The sequence below is a fragment of the Hemicordylus capensis genome, chromosome 17 (assembly GCF_027244095.1).
Source record: "Hemicordylus capensis ecotype Gifberg chromosome 17, rHemCap1.1.pri, whole genome shotgun sequence".
NCBI lineage: Eukaryota > Metazoa > Chordata > Lepidosauria > Squamata > Cordylidae > Hemicordylus > Hemicordylus capensis.
Genome location: NC_069673.1, coordinates 2,614,741 through 2,631,491, shown reverse-complemented (window position 1 = coordinate 2,631,491; position 16,751 = coordinate 2,614,741). Strand labels below are relative to the sequence as shown.

The 16,751-nt window shown below is 49.0% G+C and overlaps 1 protein-coding gene across 1 annotated transcript; it reads left to right on the top strand.

The window, feature by feature from the left end:
• Positions 1 to 48: 48 nt before the first annotated feature.
• On the top strand, positions 49 to 16,366 carry CACFD1 (calcium channel flower domain containing 1). Its single transcript, XM_053282659.1, has 5 exons — positions 49 to 369; positions 4,173 to 4,245; positions 7,502 to 7,627; positions 8,825 to 8,932; positions 11,156 to 16,366. The coding sequence occupies exons 1-5, from the start codon at positions 213 to 215 to the stop codon at positions 11,250 to 11,252; spliced, it is 561 nt and encodes a 186-aa protein (XP_053138634.1). The 5' UTR covers positions 49 to 212; the 3' UTR covers positions 11,253 to 16,366.
• The last annotated feature ends 385 nt before the right edge of the window (positions 16,367 to 16,751 follow it).

The following is a 16,751-nucleotide window of genomic DNA, read 5'->3' as shown; positions in this document are numbered from 1 at the left end:
ACCCCACAATGCAACGCGCGAGAAGAGCCGTGGCTTGGAGCCGGGGGAGGCAGCCTGTCCGTTGTCAGCGAGAATTGCATTTAAAGGGACAGGCTGGAAGGGGAGGTCTTGAGGACTGGTCTCTTGCCTAGTGCAGCGGCCAGGTCAAAGAAGGGGCGGGCGGGCGGGGGGGGAGCGGGGCTGCGCCTGCCCTCCAGCCTCCAGGGAGCAGGATGAGTGCCTGGCAGGACCAGCAGCAGCAGCCTCCGGCAGATGCAGGAGCGGACGGGGCTGCCGCCGCGCCGGCTTCCTCCTCCGAGGAAGAGGATGATGGCATGACCTGGTGGTACCGGTGGCTCTGCAGACTGTCCGGCATCATCGGGGGCATCTGTGAGTATCGGCTTTCGCGAGGGATTCATCGGGAGGCGAGACCTGGCCAGGCGCCAGAGAATGGGGGCTTGCCTGCCGTGGGGTGGGGTGGTGGTGGTGGTGGGGCTCTCCCTCTGGGCAGCAAGCAGGCATTGGCCCCTTGGCTAAGCAGGGGTTGCCCTGGTTGGCACTTGGATGGGAGACCCCGGGTGTGAGCGCTGCAAGAGGTTCCCCTTAGTTGGTGGGGCTGCGCTGGGAAGAGCGCCTGCTTGCTTACCTGTAGGTCCCCTCCCTGGCCTCTCCGGGCAGGGCTGGGGGAGACTCCTGCCTGCAGCCTCGGAGAGCGGCTGCCAGTCAGTGTGTAGGAGGAGGAGAGCTGGTCTGGTGGTCGCCAGCGTGACTTGTCCCTTTAGCTAAGCAGGGTCTGCCCTGGTTGCATATGAAAGGGGGACTAGAAGTGTGAGCACTGCAAGATATTCCCCTCATCAGGGGATGGAGCCGCTCTGGGAAGAGCATCTAGGGTCCAAGTTCCCTCCCTGGCAGCATCTCCAAGACAGGGCTGAGAGAGATTCCTGCCTGCCACCTGGGAGAAGCCGCTGCCAGTCTGGGTCGACAATCCGAAGCTAAGTGGATCAAGGGTCATATACTGATATGTCAGCGTCCTGTGTTGCTGAATTCAAATCTTGTTCAGCAATTGAAACTCGCTGGGTGACCCTGAGCAAGTCACTTCTCTCTCTCTCTCTCTCTCTCTCACTTGGGGGGCCCTGTTGGGTTGGGGTCTAAACCCCTGAGAATGCAGCCTGAGCCTGTCTGCATAGCTCCGCCCCAGTTCTATTCTTGGTCACACCAGAGCGTGACTGGCAGTTGAACTAGCTTTGAGATGGATTTTATTTGCTGGTTCTCGGGTATGTTTGCCTTGTGTCCCAGAGTCCTTTAAACTTTATTTGCACATTTATATCCCGCTCTTACTCCAAGGAGCCCAGAGGTTGTGTTTGTCCTCACAACAACCCTGTGAGGTAGGTTAGGCTGCGAGATACATGACTGGCCTAGAGTCTCCCAGCGAGTTTCATGGCTGAATGGGGGCAGATTTGAACTCGGGTCTCCCCGGTCCTAGTCCAACGCTCTGACTGCTACGCCCTGCTGCCTCGGTGTCATTTTAAAAATAGGCGTTGCAAGCGCTGATTGGGTTGGTGACAAAGAGGAGAGATCTGCTCGGAGCTGGGCGTAGGTTTTCCTCCTTGCCTCTCCACACCTAGCTGTGTTTAGCTCATTGTTGACTTTCCTGGCCCTGCTGGGATATGAGTTCTTCACCCAGTTGTGCAGCGCGGCTGCGGGAGCCTTGGACTTTGCTCTGGGAGGTCCCACCCTTGGAAGTTGGAACCTTCTGGGTGCAAGCAAGATGGCGCTCTTCCCGGAGCGGCTGGGAACTGGGACTTTCTGTGTGCTAAACAGATGCTCTCCAGCTCCATCCCCTTACAGGGTTGTTGTACAGTTGTCTGTGATCAGACAACTGTACAACAACCCTGTAAGGCAGACCAGTGCTGTTATGGCCATACCCAGAAAAGCTCATGCATTCAGTTAGTCGAACACAGAGGTGGGCAAACTTGGCCCTAAACTCAACTAGTTAGTTTAGTTTAGTTTAGTAGTTCAGCTGTTGCAAAACTACAACTCCCATCATCCCCTGCCACAAGAAATTGTGGCAGGGGGTGATGGGAGTTGTAGTTTCACGACAGCTGGCGGGCCAAGGCCTAAAAGGTTATCTTGAAATCCAGGCAACCTGTTCCTTCAACCGGGCTAAATGTCTCGGTCCGAGGCGGCTACCCAGTGCAGAGAGGCGAGGACAGAGAGACGAGCCCGGCAAGCCTACTCATGCTCTCCAGACATAATCTGTGGAACCACCCGGGATTTGTAACGGGAGGAGAAGGCTGAAGCCCGGGTGGCTGCGCACCAAGGCCCACATTCCTCGTACCAGGTGCTCATTAAACTTGCAACGAGGTTTTCTGCATCCGATACACCAACCCGGCCGGTTCGTGCTCGTCAGCAGGTAACTTAATCCCAGTATTATCGAGGCAGCTCAGTGCTACGCCCGCAGAGAGAAAGCGAGAGACCCAGCTGCTGAGTGGACAGTAAACAACATCACAAAGACAAACCAAAAACACACACACACACACACCACACCTCCATATTGTGATCCCAGAGATCACCATTAGATTTGGGAAATGTTCAGGATTCTTAGAAAGCAAGCATCCCGACTCGGCTATGCTTTGGGGAAGGGGCTGTAGCTCAGAGGAACGTAGGAAGCTGCCTTCTGAGTCAGACCCTTGGACCATCCATCTCAGTACTGTCTACTCTGACTGGCAGCAGCTCTCCACGGTTTCAGGCAGGAATCTCTCCCAGCCCTATTGGAGATGCTGCCAAATTGACTATGATTCAAATTTACCATATGAAGATGATGAATATTGAAACAGTAGACTGCTTTTCAACCAAAGTAGATAGAAATAAATAACATGGCTCCCTGTCCCCAAAAGGCTCAAAACCTAAAAAAGAAACAGAAGAGAGACACCAGCAACAGCCACTGGAGGGATGCTGTGCTGGGGATGGATAGGGCCAGTTGCTCTCCCCCTGCTCAGTACAAGAGAATCACCACATTAAAAAGATGCCTCTTTGCTCAGTTAGCAGTTATCATATATGTTAATGGCTAATGTCTGACGTTGACATCCTACAGATTTCAAACTGTGCTTCTTCTTCCCATTTGCAAGCAAGCACATGCATAAAAAATTATATCACATGCATTTAATATCTTGAACTTTCCTAGAAGCGTAATCTGTGCAAAATGACTTTGTCTGGTCATCAATGGGCCTCTCACATATATATTTAAAGAGATGTTTTACAATATGGTTTTAGGTGTACCAGATAGCAAAGGAGAGAAATTGCCGACGATGTGTCTCTTGTAAAGTGTGCCGTCGAGTTGGTGTCGACTCGTGGCTTCCACAAAGCCCCGTGGTTGTCTTTGGTAGAACACAGGAGGGGTTGACCATTGCCTCCTCCCACACAGTATGAGACGATGCCTTTTAGCATCTTCCTATAGTGCTGCTGCCCGATAGAGGAGTTTCCCATAGTCTGGGGAACAGACCAGCGGGGATTCGAACCAGCAACCTCTGGCTTGCTAATCAAGTCATTTCCTTGCTGCACCAGTAGGTGGCTATGATGAAAACTGTACACAGTCATAATAATAAACTTTACCTGTTCGCCATCCCGTAGCAAACTGTTCTCTGGGTGGCTCGCAACCACAGAACTCTGCTAAAAACTGCAAAGAGGAATACTGCAATTATGACCGATCTATACCGGCTGCGGAATTTCGGGATGCAGAACTTGGATTGCCCAGCAGCAGAATTCTGGGGGTATCATTAAGCAGCAAAGACCCTTGGCGGGTGGCATTTTACTCTGCCCACAAGGAACGACTCTCTCTGCACCTTAGCTGGGGTCTGCAGGATTGACGGAGGAGAGCTGGTCTTGTGGTAGCCAGCATGGATTGTTCTGCTAAGCAGGATCTGCCCTGGTTTGCATTTGAATGGGAGATGTGTGAGCACTGGAAGATCTTCCCCTCAGGGGATGGAGCCACTCTGGGAAAAGCAGAAGGTTCCCAGTTCCCTCCCTGGCAGCATCTCCAGATAGGGCTGAGAGAGACTCCCACCTGCAACTTTGGAGAAGCCGCTGCCAGTCTGGGTAGACGTTACTAAGCTAGCTGGACCAAGGGTCTGACTCGGTAGAAGGCAGCTTCCTGTGACTGCTTCTCACCCCGCTCTCTCTGTCTCCCTCTCCAGCATGTGCCTTCTCCGGGCTCTGGAACTGTGTGACCATCCACCCTCTCAACATAGCCGCCGGTGTTTGGATGATGTAAGTAAATATTTATTTATTTTATTACATTTCTATCCCGCTCTTCCTCCAAGGAGCCCAGAGCGGTGTACATGGTTATGTTTATCCCCACAACAACCCTGTGAGGTAGACTAGGCTAAGAGAGACGTGACTGGCCCAGAGTCACCCAGTGACTTTCATGGCTGAATGGGGATTTGAACTCGGGTCTCCATGGTCCTAATCCAGCACTCTCACCACTACACTACATAGGCCCCATAGTGCTCCTTTCCCTTATACTGGGGGTCTCAAACTGCACCCTTTCTCCAGATGTTGGCCTCTGACTCCCATAGTCCTTGGTTATAGGCCATTTTGAATGAGGATCATGGGAGTTGTAGTCTGGAGACCTCTGCCGAACCTCTTTTCCTCACGCTTCTCGGGCCTTGCAGAACAACCAAGGCTGAAATGAGGAGAGCCTACTTCTTGTCCTTAGGGAAGAAGATCTGGCCCTGTGGCCACAAGCTTGAATTTCCCCCTTTGCTAAGCAGGGTCTTCCTTGGTTTGCATTTGGATGGGGGACTACACGTGAGGGCTGTAAGATATTCCCCTTAGGGATGGGGCAGGAAAACCCGGCCCCCCAGCTGTTGATGGAGCCGTAGCTCAGTGGAAGAGCATCAGAAGGTCCCAGTTCAATTCTTGGGAGGATCTCCAGGTGGGACTGGGAAAGACTCCAGCCTGAAACTGCGGAGCACTGCTGCCAGTTAGTGTAGACAGCCCTGAGCTAGAGGGACCAAGGGTCTGACTCAGTAGAAGGCAGCTTTCTATGACCTGGGGAACAAATGAAGCTGCCATATACCGAGTCAGTCCATTGGTCCATCTAGCTCAGTATTGTATACACAGACTGGCAGCGGCTTCTCCAAGCAGATGCTGAACCTGCCCACTGATCCGTCCTCCCTGCTAAGGCCTCTCCCGGCCTCTATCTCTCCCCAGCCGGACCCTAAGACTGCCCCAAACACCAGCCGCTTTGGAGGCAGGGGTGTTTGTTTATTTAGATGACTTTTATCCTGCATTTTTTGCAGGAGAAAAGTTCCAGGGCAGCTTACAAAATGCAAATTTGGTGGGTTTTTTAAAAGAACAATCTATAAAAATCTAAAACACTGATTAAAACATAAAAAGTAAAACCACTCACTCTCTTTCCCAGAGGTTTCTAACTTCAGGTCCCTGTATGTTGGACTACAACTCCCATCTTCCCCCACCACAGTGGGGACCTAAGCTTAGAATTTTCCAGGCTAGCCCACTAATTCAAAAGGCCTGCCTAAATACAAGCGTCTACAACAAAGATCTTGGGCAGCCAGGACTTTAACACGAGCTGCAGTGATGATTGCTGTCTTTAGAGGCTATGAACCCTCCTCCGGTCTCTTGATGAGCTCAATCTAATCAATCTAATGAACTGCCAGAAGATTGTTCTCGATAGCACACAGTGGAAAGATAAGAGGCTTCTGTCTGTTGACGGTTGGACAGAATTTGGGGGCGCGGGTTATCGATAGTAGCTTTGTAGCCTAAAAATGGAGTAGGAAAGAGAGAAAAAAGATAACTCAATTTCTTTAAAAATGATTGTTTTTGTTTTTTGGAAGGAAATAGACTTCCTGCAGAAACCACCATGATTCTCGGCCACATCTGTTCTTTTATATATTTATTGTCGAATTTAAACGCCTGTTGTTAAAATAATCCCAAAGCAGTTTACAAAACAATGCACAATGGAAAGTCCAAATATTACATTTTTAAAAATACAGCTCTATTTCAAAACAGATATACTGCCCTGAGCCATTTTTGGAAGGGCAGTATATAAATTAAATCAAATCAAATCAAATCAATAAATATAAAATAAAGCAGTACAACAGAAAACACAGAGCAGCAGCACCAAAACCCAGTTTTTTAAAAAAATAAATGCATGATGCATTTAACAGTCAACAGTAAAGGATTCAGCAGTCATGAAATACGCCGCAGAGTAGCACTTGGTTGGGTTGCAATGAAGGTCTTGGAAAGGAGATTGAGATGCCGTGATGTGTCTACACCTACAAAGATGAGAATCATTCAGACCGTGGTTTTCCCCATGACACTCTATGGATGCGAAAGCTGGACTTTGAAGAAGCAAGAAAGGAAATGTATTGATGCTTTTGAATTTTGGTGCCGGAGAAGACTTTTGAGGAGACCATGGACAGCCAGGAAAACAAACCAATGGATCCTAGAATAAATCAATCCAGAATTCTCACTCCAGGCACAAATGACCAGGCTCAAACTATCATCCTTCGGACACATTATGTGAAGACCCAGCTCCTTAGAGAAGTCCATCATGCTGGGGAAAGTTGAAGGAAAGAGAAGAAGAGGATGACCAGCAGCAAGGTGGATGGACTCGATCACGACAGCAATGAATGCACCACGGAGAGACCTTGAAGGCCAAGTGGAAGACGGATCATCCTGGAGAGAATCTCTCTATGGGGTCACTAAGAGTCGACACCGACTTGATGGCACTTAATCAATCAATCATGATGTATATGCTATTGACCAATTGAGGACCATAGCTTTATTATTATTATTATTGTTTACACAGTCAGACAGGTGTTATTGACTGGTTTGTTTTATCCAGACATCGAGTCCTTCCCAAGGACCTGGGATGGCTGAATTTTATTGTCAATGTTGTTTGTTTGGGTTTGTTGTCATTTTTTGAAACACATTGGGCAGTACTGAATATTGTTTAAAATTTACAAGAGTGTGCACGGACCAGTTCGGCTGTCTATTCACAGACCGCCAAACCGGTTCGAAAGACTGGCATTCGAGCCGGTTTGGAGGCAGGGAGGGGGTTGCTTTAAGTATTATTATTATTATTATTTTTACATTTATATCCCGCTCTTCCTCCATGGAGCCCAGAGCGGTGTACGACATACTTGGGTTTCTCTTTCACAACAACCCTGTGAAGTAGGTTAGGCTGAGAGAGAAGTGACAGGCCCAGAGTCACCCAGCTACTATTCATGGCTGAATGGGGATTTGAACTCGGGTCTCCCCGGTCCTAGTCCAGCACTCTGGCGCTGCTGTCAAAATCGCTGGCACAGGGTGGCTGTATACCCTCTTGCCGCCTCGGTCAGCGATTCTGAGAGGTAAGGACACCCTCCCCACACCTTAAATCCCTCTCCTGGGAGTTCACAGAACCGATTCCCTGCACATTCCTACTCCGGTCCTTTTGACAGACTGTCCTCACCCGAGTAAGTTTTAAATGTTTTTCCCCCCTCCCTCTCATTCCCAGATTGAACGCCTTCGTCCTCCTCCTGTGTGAAGCTCCCTTCTGCTGCCAGTTTGTGGAGTTTGCAAACAACGTATCGGCGAGGGCAGACAAGCTACGGCCGTGGCAGAAGGCCTCGTTCTACTGCGGGTGTGTGTGCCAGAGGGGCTTGCTTTGAAGATCGCGGCCTCTGGCTTGCAGTCCTAAGGGACTCTTCCCCCAGTCCGGATATTTTGACCACTCCTCATCTCTGCCGACTAACCTACAAGGCTGTAAATACACACCGTTGCCGGTTGACCGCCAAACAGCAACCGTGAAAAGCCAGCGGCTAAGACGAATGCGATGCATATTTATATACCGCCCTGAGCCATTTCGGAAGGGCGGTATAAAAATCGCACGAATCAGTAAATAAATAATTAATAAATAGATATTAATAAATTAATAAATATAAAAATATAAATATAATTAATAAATGAAAAAAATTCCACAAAAGCTTCCAAAGCAGTTTACATAGATATAAATAAATAACATCCCCTGAGGGCTGACAAGCCACCTAATGGCGCAGCGGGGAAATGGCTTGACTACGAAGCCAGAGGTTGCCGGTTCGAATCCCCGCTGGGATGTTTCCCAGACTATGGGAGACACCTCTATTGGGCAGCAGCGATAGAGGAAGATGGTCTGGGAAACATACCAGTGGGGATTCAAACCGGCAACCTCTGACTTGCTAGTCAAGTCATTTTCCCCACTGCGCCATTAGGTGGCCAGGGTCTTGTGGGAGCAAGTGAATTGTCCCCTTTGCTAAGCAGATTCCATCGTGGTTTGCATTTGAATGGGAGACTACATGTGTGAGCATTGGAAGCTATTCCCCTTAGGGATGGGGCCACTCTGGGAAGAGCATCTGCAAATGTTTGTATGCAGAAGGTTCCAGGTTCTCTCCCTGGCAGCATCTCCAGGATAGGGCTGAGAGAGACTCCTGCCCGCAACTTTGGAGAAGCTGCTGCCAGTCTGTGTAGGCGATACTGAGCTAGATGGACCGATTGTTGGACTCAGTAGAAGGCAGCTTCCTTTGTTCCTAACATCCCAGGAAGCAAATCCCGCACTTGTGTAAGAGAACAGACAGACATTTTTGGCGTCCACTAGGACCAGAGGATTCACCTTCTGTGCTAAGGATAGACAGTTTTAGCTCTCCAGCTGTTGTTGAACCACAACTCCCATAATCCCCAGCCACCATGGCCAAAGGGGATGATGGGAGTGGTAGTCCAAGAACATCTGGAGAGCCCCTGTTCTCTGACCATGGCGGATACAGCGGGGCATTAGCCCAACCTCACCCGTCTCCTTTCTTCCCAGGATGGCTATCTTCCCCGTCATACTGAGCCTGACGCTGACAACACTGATAGGAAACGCCATTGCGTTCGCTACCGGAGTGCTGTATGGACTCTCAGCCCTGGGCAAGAAGTAAGAGAGGACGTCTTTCTTCCAGTTCTTCCTCTGCGTTTCACTCTGACGGAGAAGGGATCCTGTCCACATGGGTTGGGGACCATCATCACATCATAAGAACAGACCTGCTGGATCAGGCCCAAGAAGGTCCATCTAGTCCAGCATCCTGTTCTCCACAGTGGCCCACCAGATGCCTCTGGGGAACCCACAAGCAAGAGGTGAGGGCATGCCCTCTCTCTTGCTAGTGCTCCCCTGCAGCTGGTATATTTAGAGGCATCTTGCCTCTGAGGCTGGAGGTGGCCTATAGCCCTCTAACTAGTAGCCCTTGATAGACCTGTCCTCCGTGAATTTATCCAAACCCCTCATAAAGCCATCCAGGCTGTTGGCTGTCACCACATCTTGTGGCAGAGAGTTCCATAGGTTGATTATACATTGTGTGAAAAAGTACTTCTGTTTGCCGGTCCTAAATTCCCACCAATTGAAGGAGTACTAAGTGTGAAAATCTACTTTCCAGGGGCCAGTTTTTATGGAAATGACATATGGCCGGGTTCTCGAATTTGGTTTCTCAAATGTTATTGGACTGCAACTCCCATCATCCCCCAAAGGCCATTGGGGCTGAGGATGATGGGAGTTGTAGTCCAACGACAGCTGGGGACCAATAGTGGGACATCTGGTGGGTTCATAGCCATCTTACGTGATTCCTAGACAAGACACACATTATGTTCAGCCCTCTTACACTCGATGTATAGTGTTTACAGGTACAGATCTGTACACAGATACAGTTGTTAACACATGATGAATGCAAGAACAGCACTTTCTGTCTGTATTTTGCATTTTAGGGGTCCTGTAACCCAGGCAAAGTAAAAACTAGCACTTTTTAATCTGGTCTGTGACCGCAATAAACATACTACTACTACTACTACTACTAGCCCTTTGCCTGGGTCCTTTTTATTAGCTGTCATCCAGCCAGGACAGATTCTTTTTATCTCGATTATCTTTTAACCGACCAGAATGACTCCTGATTTTATAATGTGGCTAAATTCTGTTTAAGAGCCAGTAAGATTCACCAGGAGTTCATTAAGAATCATTTCTATGTGTTTAACCACTGCATCATAAGTGTGTCAGTTTATTCTGCTGGGCTCTTGTTTGTAAACTGTGTTGGTCTGTGACTGTCATAAAAGGTTGATTGATTGAACTGGGCCCAGAAACTAAAATCATAAAAAAAATTAAAAACATCTGTTTGGTCTAATGACCGTAAATAATATTACAATTACAACAATTACAATTAAAAACATTCAAAACCCAGGATTAAAATTCTTTAAAACTATAAATCTAATTAAAAGCCTGGGTGAATAAATATGTCTTCATTGCCTTTGTAAAAGTTGCCAGAGATGGGGAGGCTCTTATTGCAACAGGGAGCGCATTCCAAAATCCAGGGGCTGCAAGGGAGAAGGCCCGTTCCCGAGTAGCCACCAAAGGAGTTGGCAGCAACCGTGGACGGACCTCTCCAGATGATCTTAGCAGGCGGTGGGGCTCATGGCGAAGAAGACGTTCTCTTAAATACCCAGGGCCTAAGCTGTTGAGGGCTTTATAGGTTATAACCAGCACCTTGTATTGCCCGGAAACGTATCGGCAGCCAGTGCAATTCCTTCAACACAGGAGTGATATGGTCTTTCCGAGATGACCCAGAGACCAATCTGGCTGCCGCGTTCTGAACCAACTGCAGTTTCCGGAGTATGTACAAAGGCAGCCCCACAGAGAGCACATTGCAGTAATCCAGTCTAGAGGTTGCCAGCATATGTACCACTGTTTTGAGGTTGTTTCTTGTTCATCTCAAGAAACAGATGCAGCTGGCTTATGAGCCAGAGATCATAAAACACACCTCTGGCTACCGCCTCAACCACCAGGGAGAGGTTCAGATCCAGAAGCACCCCCAGCCTACGTACCTGTTCTTTCGAGATGAGCGTGACCCCACCCAGAACTGGCAGATCAAAATCATCTTCTGAGTTTCGACCACACACAATAAGTACCTCCGTCTTATCTGGATTCAGCCTCAGTTTTTCATCCCTCATCCAGCCCATTACTGCCTCCAGGCAGGTGTTTAGCGAGGTTATGCCTTCTCCTGATGGTGTTGACATGGAGAAACAGATTTGGGTGTCATCATTGCATGCACCAGATTGTGTGTATGTGTGAAAAGAGTTTCCTTCTGGAACAAACCCGTGGTGTATTTTCTCTTTGTAGGGGAGATGCCATCACCTACGCCAGGATGCAGCAGCTGCAGCGGAAATTCACCAGTGAGGAAGGGCAGACTGGGACCGTTGCTGCTCAGGCAGTGTGACGTCCCATTTTGAAACCACTCGTCGTGGGAGTCATTTCCTGTCTGGACACTGAAAAGCAAACCTTGGGAAATTCCATTCTGGTAAAACCTTGTTCTAAATCTCTTCCAAACCTTCATTCCCAGCCAGGGGAGCACAGAAGGAAGACACAAGCCCCTTCTCCCCGAGAACATCTGTAAAAATACAAAACAAAGCCGAATGAATGCAACACTGTGACTCTGAAATGCTGCAGCTTTAAGTGGGCGGGGTTTGAAGCAAGACCTCTCTCTCTGCCCCACTCAGTTCTCAGGTTGGATTGGAACCAAAAAGGGTGAAAAGCCCCATTCATCCACACTAGTGTGGTGTCATCTCAGTTATCCCTTAAAATGCTGCTCGGTACAGATTTTGTATCGTACCTCGTATCTGTATCGCACCTCCGATACAGATTTCATGACTCTGTATGGTACTTACGGGATTCTCAAGATGCTGCATTCCTAGGATTTGATTTTTATCAGGGGGTTGGAGGAAGCCAATTTGAAAACTCAAACGATGGCACCCAATCCCCAGAATGCTCACTTACAGGGCTGTTGAGTGGATTTTTGAGTAACCATGCTCTGATTTGGTGTCTACTTAATGCTGTGAACTTGGGGTGTGGGGGGCAGTTTGTGAACTTTAGGGTATTTACTCCCCAACTCTCTGAAAGATTGGGGGGCTGTCTTTATGCACAATGGAGAACCTTCTCTGATCTACATTTTAAATTCTGTAGCCATTTTAGAACTGGACAACTGTGTGCTGGTTATGAGATGCATTTTCTTAGGGGGAGAAATTAACTTGAGCATTTTTTGGGGTGTGTGTGTGTTTCTCCGTCTTTCCAGTGTGAACTTCTTAGATCAGTAGCTACTGCTGTTTAGAGAGCGGGCAGGATCATAGTAATTTCTCAGGCCACCTCTAGGATGTGGAAAGGGCAGGCATTTATCAGGGCTCCCTACCCCAGAAGACTTCCCTTCTTGCACCAAAGAAGATCAGAAGTGGTGTAAGAGGACATCTGATCCCTGTCTCTTTGCCTCCCCCATGTTAGGGGGCCACAAGGGCCCTGAGCATGCCGGAGCCACAACCATTGCAAGCCTCTTGTGTGCAGAATTCGGGTTCCTTAAAGCAATAACTAAAAAGGGATCAACCACTTACTATTATTTTGTTTATTTATGTATGTATTCAAGCCTTCCAAAAAGGGCCCGGGGCGGTTTACGCAGGGAAATAACAGACAAATGAGATGGCTCCCTGTCTCCAAAGGGCTCACAATCTAAAAAAGAAATATAGGATAGGCACCAGCAAGAGCCACTGGAGGGATGCTGAGCTGGGGTCGGATAGGGCCAGTTACTCTCCCCCTGCTAAATGAAGAGGATCACCACGTTAAAAAGGTGCCTCTTTGCCAAGTTTGCATATTATTATTTCATTCATTAATTTATATGACTCCAAAGGCTCTAGGCAGATTACAAAAATACCACAATAAAAACATAATAAAACTAATTGTTAAACCATTAACGTTTAACACATTCAGAGATTACCGCAATTGAGTCTAAAGCTCAGTCCAGTTCTTTTTGCTTCTGAGCCGTATTCCTCTTCTGTTCACCCTGTGCAGACTATCTATGGGCGTAGCATCCATTGGACAAGGGGCAGACAAATGTCCCCCGGCCGGGGTCAGGGGGCCCACAAGGGACCCACAAGGTTTGGGGTCCGTGCGCCCTGCTGCGGCCGACCTGCAGGTGGGGCCCATGGTGCTTTCTCTCGCCCGCCATGCTTCCTCCTCCTCCTCCCTCTCGCTGCTGCTCCGCCTCCTGGCCACCATGCAGGAACCGCCAGAAGAGGGGCTGCCTGGCCCTGATCCGCCGCCACACCCTCAGCGGATGGCTGCCCATCTCTGCGCTGTTGAGCTGGCACTTGGCCACAGTGGTGGCGGCCACCCAAATGGTGCCGTAGGAACAGAGGAAGCTGCTACATACTGAGTCAGACCCTTGGTCTAGCTCGCTCAGTATTGTCTTCACAGACTGGCAGCGGCTTCTCCAAGGCTGCAGGCAGGAGTCTCTCTCTCAGCCCTATCTTGGAGATGCTGCCAGGGAGGGCACTGGGAACCTACACTCGCTTCCCAGAGCGGCTCTATCTCCTAAGAGGGGGAATATCTTGCAGTGCTCACTCTTCTAGTCTCCCTTTCATATGCAACCAGGGCAGACCCTGCTTAGCTCTTGGGGAGGGGAGAGGAAGGCTTGGGTGGGCTGGGTTGCCCCTACTCCTTGTGTCTGACATCAGACGCAGGGGGCGTCTCAACTTTGTCCCCTGGCCGCCGGGAACCTTGCTACGCCCCTGCACTATCCGTTGGCATTTCATTGATTGTTTTCTCCTTAATCTGCTTTGGGAGACCATCCTTACAGTATTTCATCCTTTAAAGTTTTATTTAAGGCCATTCTGGTGGCGATCGAGTTTTGTTGTGCACGGAACACGCACTAGGCATAGCTGCTTGTTGAGAAATGAGTGTGTGTTTTTAACGTTGGATGCCTCTCTTTAGGAAAGGAGATGGAGCTACGGATTTGGGACCTTAAAGGAAGCGTCACGGCTGGCTAATTTAAGTCTTTTCGTTGTAGACTGTATGAGAACTTTCCTTTCCTGCTGCGGTCTTGAATTCCATCAGGCAGGAGGTCAGTATTTAGACTATCCATGGGCGTAGCATCCATTGGACAAGGGGCAGAGAAATGTCCCCCGGCCTGGGTCAGGGGGCCCACAAGGGACCCACAAGGTTTGGGTCAGTATTTAGGTCAGTATTTAGCAGTTGGATGTGTGGAGAACAAGGAGAAATGGTTGAACTTCCTTTACAAGTTGAGGGTTGAGACGAGGCAACTGATTTTCCCGGCTGCACATGGTGAAAATCAGGGTTTTGGAGGAAGAGACCATGAAAACTCACCCTTTTCTCTGATTATTATAATTTTTTTAAACACTGAACAAAATTGGTTTGGTTCTGGGGCATGAAGACAAAGGGAAGCAGCTTTTCTTCTGGAGACTGGATTCTGCACTGTAACATTTCCTACTGTACAATAAAGCCTCTTGCACACAACGCTTGTTTCCCCCCGGTATGCAATGCTGTTGTGTGGGTACGCACTTATTACCTGGCTGACGTGCCCAAAAACGTTGCGGTGCTTTTGACGTGCAACTTAATCTTGAATTTGCAATCATCATTTAGTTCTGGGGTCCCCTCTGGAATTCGTTATAGTATAATTGCATAATGAAAGCGTGTGGCCTGGAAGTTCATTTCCCAGAATGCCTTGAGGCAAGCGAGACAGCCCTGAACCTCCCTGTCGCTTTCTTGGCTGTAGATTGAAGACCCTTTCCCGGGAAGCACACGATAAACAGTCGCGATGCAATGTTACATTTATATACCACCTTTCAAGGAAATGACTTGACTAGCAAGCCAGAGGTTGCCGGTTCGAATCCCCACTGGTCTGTTTCCCAGACTATGGGAAACACCTATATATTATCGGGCAGCAGCAATATCGGAAGGTGCTGAAAGGCTTCATTTCATACTGCGCGGGAGGAGGCAATGGTCAACCCCTCCTGTATTCTACCAAAGACAACCATAGGGCTCTGTGGTCACCACGAGTCGACACCAATTCGATGGCACGCTTTATGTTAGTTTTTTCAAGAACAACAAAATTTCTCCACAGTGTTATACATAACCTCTTTTTTAAAAGGTTCTCTATCCCAAAGGGGTTCACAAACCCAACCCAAATGCCAGCAACAGCCATGGGAGAGCCAGCGTGGTGTAGTGGTTAGAGTGCTGGACTAGGACTGGGGAGACCCGAGTTCAAATCCCCCTTCAGCCATGAGACTTGCTGGGCAACTCTGGGCCAGTCACGTCTCTCTCAGCCTAACCTACGTCACAGGGTTGTTGTGAGGAGAAACTTAAATATGTAGTACACCGCTCTGGGTTCCTTGGAGGAAGAGCGGGATATAAAATGTAAAATAATAATAATGCTGGGCTGGGCTGGACAGGGACAGTCGCTCTCCTCCTGCTAAACAGAAGGGAGCCCCCACTTGAAAAGGGGCTTCTCGACCCAGTTAGCAGGGAATACTTTACGAATATGGAGAAATGGTACTGCGTGCGACAGTGCAAGGTGTGGCTAAAGTATCTAGCGCATGCGCAGTGGCCGTGTGTGCACAGGCAGATTGCTGGTGCCGTGCCTGGAAAAGCGGTGGGGCAGTGGAGGACAGGTAAGGATCCGCTTGCTTGCTGTTAAAAAGGAACCGATCCCCGCCTTGCCAAACCGGTTCGAATGTGGGTGCCCGAGCCAGTTCGGCATTTCCCTAAGGAGGCGCCGAACCGGTCCGGGGACATTCTTACCAAGGGGTGAATTTAGCACTAAACAGCCAGCTGCCTAGAGAGATTTTGCTTGAGACAAGTAAACCATTTTGTAGATGGAGAAAACCACGGGCTGCTTCTTCCTTAGGGTTGGGTCTGCCGACTGTTAGCCCCGCCTATGGTTAGTTACCCCGGCTAACTTCCCCCCCTTTTGCCGCTTCCCCCCTCCGCCTCCACTGGGTGCATCTGACTGGCAACTGAAACATGTGAACTGGTTCCCTGGAAAATGGGGCCTGCTATGAAGGAAACACACATCGGATTGGCTGAACCTCAAATAATGTCATGTGTGACTTGTAGGCCAAAGAGATTGGGAATATTGGATATATGGGCTGAGGCTGGCCACAGATGAACAGAGTCTGCTTGGGGAGTGGGGAGAAAGGGGCTTTGCACAGTGTTTGCCCATGGAAGGGGTTGCCAGCTGTTGCACTACAACTCCCATCACCCCCTGCCACGGTGGCAGGGGGTGATGGGAGTTGTAGTACAACAGCTAGTGACCCCCTGATTGGGAACCCCTGGTCTACAGAAAAAGGGAACAGTTTGAAAATGATGTGGGGGGAATGGTTTGTACTTTGGGCCTCTAGGAAATGGAATGGAACTGGTTTTCATTTGATTGTAGAATCTATCGGCAACCGTCTTGTTGTCGGATGGCTGAAACTGACCCTCTTTTGTGTATGCAGTGAATAAAAAAGACCAGTTCTACCTCTGGGAAGAACTTTGTGGTCGCAAAATCTCCTTACTGTACTCTGTGTGTTTGTGTGCGCGCACACAGGGGAAAGCATGTGTGTGTGTATCAAAAGATGCATTTCCTTTTTTCTGCTAAAGAATGTGATATGCAACCAAAGACGTGTTTTCAAGATGCCTGTGTGGAAGAGGATGTGGAGCTTGCTTCCAGAGAGCCACAAGAAGCTGAATTCGTCATTTTTATTTTCCCAAACTTCATGTTCGGTGACCGGGGAGACCTGAGTTCAAATCCCCATTCAGCCAGGATACTTGCTGGGTTACTCTGGGCCAGTCACTTCTCTCTCCGCATAGCCTACTTCACAGGGTTGTTGTGAGAAGGAACTTAAGTGTGTAGCACACCGCTCTGGGCTCCTGGGAGGACGAGCGGGATAGAAAA